The following is a 6104-nucleotide window of genomic DNA, read 5'->3' as shown; positions in this document are numbered from 1 at the left end:
TAGGTTCATCTCAGTCATCAGTTGAGTGAAGTAATTTTTTGAAGTTGTTCACGGTGACCTTTCAGGATGGCGTGGTCTATCATACCATATTGGGATAGAAACAATCCACAGGGTCTCATCCTCTGTGAAAACAAAAGAAGAACTTCTTTTCCAAAGCATCATATCCTTCACAGTCAAAAAATTTAAAGAAAACACAATAATATACAAAATCCAAACTCTCTGTGAATTTTCCATTTTTCTTTATTTCTTTTAATCTCTATCTGTACTCTGTCTCTTTAAAGACTTTACCCCTTTTTAAAAAGGCTTTAACTAGGTGTAAGCCCACAGTGGGCAGCTGGCCTTTTAGTTGTGCTAGAAACTTGTAAATGGAGGCTGCTTGTTCATTTCCTGGCCGCCTAGACCCAAGCTTTCTCAGGTTTTATGTGGATATAGTCGAACACGTTGGGTGCCACTTGTTGTTGGAGGTCACTTGTTTGTTTCTGGCTACTCAGCCCTGAAATAATCACACAGAAACTGTATTAATTAAATCACTGCTTGGCCTATTAGCTTTAGCTTCTTATTGGCTATCTCTTACATCTTAGTTTAACCCATTTCTATTAATCTGTGTATCGCCCCATGGCTGTGGCTTACCGGTAAGGTTCCATCTGGCGTCTGTCTCTGTCAGGGCTACATGGCTTTTCCTGACTCCACCTTCTTTCTCCCAGCATTCAGTTTAGTTCCCCTCCCACCTAGCTCTACTCTGCCCCATCACAGGCCAATGCAGTTTCTTTATTCATTAACCAATGAAAGCAACACATATACAGAAGGACTTCCCACACCAAATAATCACACAGAAACTATATTAATTATAACATTGTTTGACCTATTAGCTCAGGCTTCTTTTTAACTAACTCTTACATCTTAACTCATTTCTGTTAATCTATGTATCACTGAGGTTGTGGCCTACTGGTAAGGTCCCAAAGTGTTCCCCTTTGGCAGCTACATGGCATTTCCTTGACTCTGCCTACATTCTCTATATATCTCTTCCAGCCTGGCTATATTCTGCCCTGCCATAGGCCAAAACAACTTTATACATTAACCAATAAGAGCAACACATATACAAAAGGACATCCCACATCAGAAACTGACATAGTCTGGTGCCAAGCACTCACTAACAGATTAACACAGGGTTCTTTTCCAGATAGGTTCTCAGCATTAAATCCAGGTCAGATAAACACTGACTCACCTATTCTGGCCATTATCTTTGTAAAAAATTTGAGTCCTTGCTTCCTCCTTCCTTCCTTCCCTCCCTCCTTTTTTCCAGAGACAAGATTTCACCCTATGGTCCAGGTGCCCTGGAACTCATGGTGATCCTCCTGCCATGAGGATCCAGCCTGCACAATGGGTATGAGCTTTTCACTATGATCCTTGAGCCAAAAGTCACCTCCTCCAGGTGTCATTTCAGGTGAACCACTGTCTCCCAGAGAAGATCGTGGTGTACCGAGATGGCGTGTCTGATGGGCAGCTGAAGACGGTTGCCAACTACGAGATTCCTCAGCTGCAGAAGTGCTTTGAAGCCTTTGAGAACTACCACCCCAAGATGGTGGTGTTCGTGGTGCAGAAGAAAATCAGCACCAATCTCTACCTCGCTGCCCCCGATCACTTTGTGACGCCCTCCCCTGGGACTGTGGTCGATCATACCATAACCAGCTGTGAGTGGTAAGTAGACAAAATGGGGGTCCTCAGTCGAGGAGGAATAAGCTGGAGAAGTTAACCTGGCTTGAATATTCCTGGAGAGTCATGGAATGGAATCCTCACTTTCGAGTGCTGAAGAAAGCAAGGTTTGACTGAGCTCAGTGGTGGCGTCAACCACAAACACATATGCGTGCACACACACAGGTACACGTGCACATACTCACTCATTTTGTTACTGGGGGTTAAACCTTGTGCCTCATGAATGCTAGACAAGCACTCCATCACAAAGCTGTGTTCAGAGCCCTAAAAAAAATTTGTTTTTTCAAGACAGGGTTTCTCTGTGTAATATGAAACAGCCCTAGCTGTCCTGGAACTCACTCTGTAGACCAGGCTGGCCTGGAACTCACTCTGTAGACCAGGCTGGTCTGGAACTCACTCTGTAGACCAGACTGGCCTGGAACTCACAGAGATCTGCCTGCCTCTGCCTCCTGAGTGCTGGGATTAAAGGCGTGTGCCACCACCTCCCACAAAAAAAAATTTTTTTTGAGACAGGGTTTCTCTGTATTGTCCTAGCTGTCCTGGAACCTGCTCTGTAGACCATGCTGGGCTCGAACTCACAGAGATCCGTTTGTTTCTGCCTCTTGAGTGCTGGGATTAAAGGTATGTGCCACCAGCACCCAGCTAAAACCTTTTTTTTTTAATAGCAAGGCTTTTACTTCTTAATAAAAACTTTTTTTTCCTTTCTTCTTTTTGAGATAGGGTCTCATGTAGCCCATACTGCATCCCCTAAATTTTCTATGTAGCCTAAGCTTCTCTCAACAGATGGCTGGCCTCTTTCTCATCCTCCCCAGGACTGAGATTATATGAGGTTATATCCATGAGCTTTCCCCCCCCAGATGCACAGATGCACAGACACACCGACACACACTCCTTTCCCAGGCTGGTCTCAACAGATGACTGGCCTCCTTCTTATCCTCCCTAGGACTGAGATTATATGAGGTTATATCCATGAGATCCTCCCCTCCCAACAGACACATAGACACACACACATACTCCTTTCCCAGGCTGATCTCAACACATGGCTGACTTCCTTCTCATCCTCCAGGGCTGATATTATATCCATGAGCCCCCCCCCCCACACATATACACACATGTGTGCACACGCATACACATTGTCCTTTCATGTAATTGACTGTCCTTTTCCTTCCCGAGTCCTGTATGATAGGGCTACAGGGATCTTCAAAATGCCAACAGTTATCTCAGCAGTTGGTGCTCTTTCTTTGCTAGGGTGGATTTCTACCTTCTTGCCCATCATGTGCGGCAGGGCTGTGGCATACCTACACACTACATCTGTGTCCTGAACACTGCAAATCTGAGCCCTGATCACATGCAGAGGTGAGCCCATCAGAAATATGCTTATTCTCACTGTTTACCCCGACTAACAGCTAAATCATTAATCACTGTACCTCAAGATAACTTATTCCTTTTGTGTGTGTGTGTGTGTGTGTGTTGCACGTGGGCATGCATGGGTCTAGAGGCTGAGGTCACTGTCAAGTATCTGTTCTAAGCAGCTGTCTACCTTGATTTTTGAGACAGTATCTTTCACTGGGATCTAGAACTCCAGTTAGACAAGGTCTCTGTCTCCGGTGTTGTGATCACAAACACACACCATGTGGTTGCTGAGAGCTGAGTTCTGGTCCTCATAGTTTGTACCGTAAGCACTTTACCAACTGAACCAGCTACCAGTATTTCACCCCTTGACTCTCCCAGATCTTAATAATATCAGTTAGTTTTTTGAGGAGTGATTTGTAATTCTGCTTTGTATTAAAATCACGTGAAGAGCTTTAAGGAAATGTGGGTGCCTGCAGCCCTTACTCCTGTATTATAAAGTGTTGGTATTTACTTAATTTATTTTAGAAAAATGGTCTTCTAAGTTGCCCACGTTGGTCTCAAACTCTTCAACTCAAGTTATGCTCCTAACTCAGCCTTCTAAGTAGCAGAGATTACAGGGCACACTACATGCTACTGGCATTTATATTTTAGCAGACTTCCCCAGCTGCATGTGGTAACACAAGCTTATACTTTTGTCACCCAGGAAGCTGAAGCCAGAAAATCACCTAGAATCATCAGCCTGAAGGACATAATTAGTTACAGGCCAGTCCCAACTACCTAACAAGACCTTGTCTCAAAAAGCTCACAAGACAGCTAGATGGAAAGATAGGTAATTCCAGCACTTGAGAGGCTGAGGCAAGAAGTCCTGGCAACTAAAGGACAACCTGGACTAGTGGAGTTCTAAGCCAGCCTAGACTAGATAGTTGAGAGCCTGTACCCACAAACCAAACCAGATAAACCAATATAAAACCAATTCCTGAAAATGGCATTAGGTTTCCCAGAATCCCCCAGTTTGTTGTTGGTGTGCTGTGTGTTGTATCCCCTAGAGAGTGAGCCCCCTGCCCGCCCCTAGGTGAAGGCAACAGTGTTAAAGAACACATTTTCATCCTAACTTTAGGTTGACTTTCAAACTCTGCCACATGTACTGGAATTGGCCTGGTACTATCCGAGTACCAGCTCCTTGCAAGTATGCCCACAAGCTAGCTTTCCTGTCTGGACAGATTTTACATCATGAACCAGCCATCCAGCTGTGTGAAAACCTGTTCTTCCTGTAAGTGGCAGCATGGACACTAGCTACAAGGAGCAACTGGACTCCAACTCAGCTCCCTCTCACAGCATCAACAGAAATGGCAGTGGGCTTTATGTTGGCATTTTCTCTTTCTCCATCCTTGTAGAATTAGATATCTGTTCTTCTTTTAACCCTGATACTACAGTAGAGTATGGTGGTGCATGTCTGTTCTCCCAGTACTTGGTAGACTGAAGCAGAAGGATCGTTAGTTCAAGGCCAACTTGGGCTACATGGTGAGTTCCAGGCTAGCCAAGGTTACAGAGTGGGACCCTGTCTCAAAAATCAAAAACAAACCCTCATCCCCCAAAGCCCACAACAAAATCAAACTCTGATGTCAAGGAAGCAGGTTTCTAAGTCCAGCTACAGGCTGCCTTGTTGCCTTTGTAGAGCAAAGTGGTGTCAGCAGTCCTGCCCCTGTGCGGAGCATGGCATCGGGAGCTTCTAGGGCCTGGGGGACAGGTCAGCAATAAAGCATGTTCTCAGCATGTAAAATCCAAGTCCAGTTCTCAGCAATCCTCCTACCAAATAAGTAAAGACAGAAAAACTAGCCCCTCAGGGCAGTGTGATCATTAGTTATACCTGGAGGTCACGCCTACAGGGCCATCCTATTTCTGGTGCCAGGAGTGATATGAATGAAGTCATTGCAGACATCTAAATGAGAGTGTTACTTTATTTTGGCAGCTGGGGAAGGCTGTAGAAAGCTCTGTGCAGCATAGTGTTTCAGAGAGTGCAGTTGTATGCATGTGTGAAAGACATGTAGTTAAGCCAGCGTAAGGCACAGTCATGCCCTTGAACCCACTTGTCCCAGGGATGTGAGTGCAGCTATCCTGACTTCCTAAGAGTCCAGCCAGACTCCTGACAGATGCATGCCTGCACATGCACACACTTTTGCTCTTGTGACTGATCTTCAGTAAATTCAATCAGAATACATGGGAAGGACTCAGCGGAACTAGGAACATTCTAGATGAAGTGTAGGTTTTCTCTGCAAATGTCTGCAAATGAGATTTTGCAAGGGTCTCTTCTAGCTGTTGACTGATGTTGCTTAGAATTTTTTCAAAATCCAGGTTCAGGCTTCCCAGAGTTGGCTTGGACAAATGTGACACTCTTACTTGAGTGAGACAAGGAGGAAGTTGTCCTTCGGCCCGTGGGCTTCAGTATTTTGGGAAAGCATTGGTTTTCTGTGTTTTTTTTTTTTCCTTCTGTTTCAGAATCTTCCCATTTCTTGAGGCTTAAGTGGATCATCTTTTTACCGGGTTTTAAAAGCTGATTTTACTTAACCTTTTAAAATTTGTTTGTATCTGTGTTTTGGTGTGATGGATGGGTGATAGGGGACTGGGCAGAAATACTTACTTTAAATGACAGTGTGACCAAGAAGGGCTTCAGCATGGAGCCCTGAAGAAGAACGTGCGGGCGGTCAGTGTTATAGTGCTTGCCAAGCACGTGCCAGCTCCCGGATTTGAAGAGGACACCGAGAAAACCTTTAGCTTACTGCAGCACCCAGAGACTGGGGAGAGATGAGCATTGGGGTTCTCAAATGCACCCCTGGTTTTATTTGGAGTCTATGACCAAGGCTAGGCTGAGACCTGAAATATAAAAGCCACAGAATTAAACAGAACAGACTGAAAAAATGGGTCTTTAGCTGAACAAATTCCACTTTTCTGATTTCTTTGGAAGTATTTTTAGTTTGTCCTTAGACGTTTCTGTCCCTAGCATTCCTTTTCTCTTTAGGTAGCAGAGATTCTTTAGTGGT

General features: G+C 44.7%; 1 protein-coding gene across 2 annotated transcripts in view; it reads left to right on the top strand.

The window, feature by feature from the left end:
* Positions 1-4361, top strand: part of Piwil2 (piwi like RNA-mediated gene silencing 2) — a 54400-nt gene extending 50039 nt beyond the window's left edge. Inside the window, exons 20-22 of one of the 2 annotated variants that reach the window (XM_005355577.2) lie at positions 1445-1698; positions 2962-3069; positions 4184-4361. In XM_005355577.2, the coding sequence (XP_005355634.1) occupies positions 1445-1698; positions 2962-3069; positions 4184-4340 (519 nt within the window). In that variant the 3' untranslated portion in view covers positions 4341-4361. The remainder of the gene's footprint in view (positions 1-1444; positions 1699-2961; positions 3070-4183) is intronic. The other variant, XM_026783259.1, reaches the window with a different exon arrangement.
* The last annotated feature ends 1743 nt before the right edge of the window (positions 4362-6104 follow it).

The sequence above is a fragment of the Microtus ochrogaster genome, chromosome 17 (assembly GCF_000317375.1).
Source record: "Microtus ochrogaster isolate Prairie Vole_2 chromosome 17, MicOch1.0, whole genome shotgun sequence".
NCBI lineage: Eukaryota > Metazoa > Chordata > Mammalia > Rodentia > Cricetidae > Microtus > Microtus ochrogaster.
This window is presented reverse-complemented; position numbering and strand designations above follow the sequence as displayed.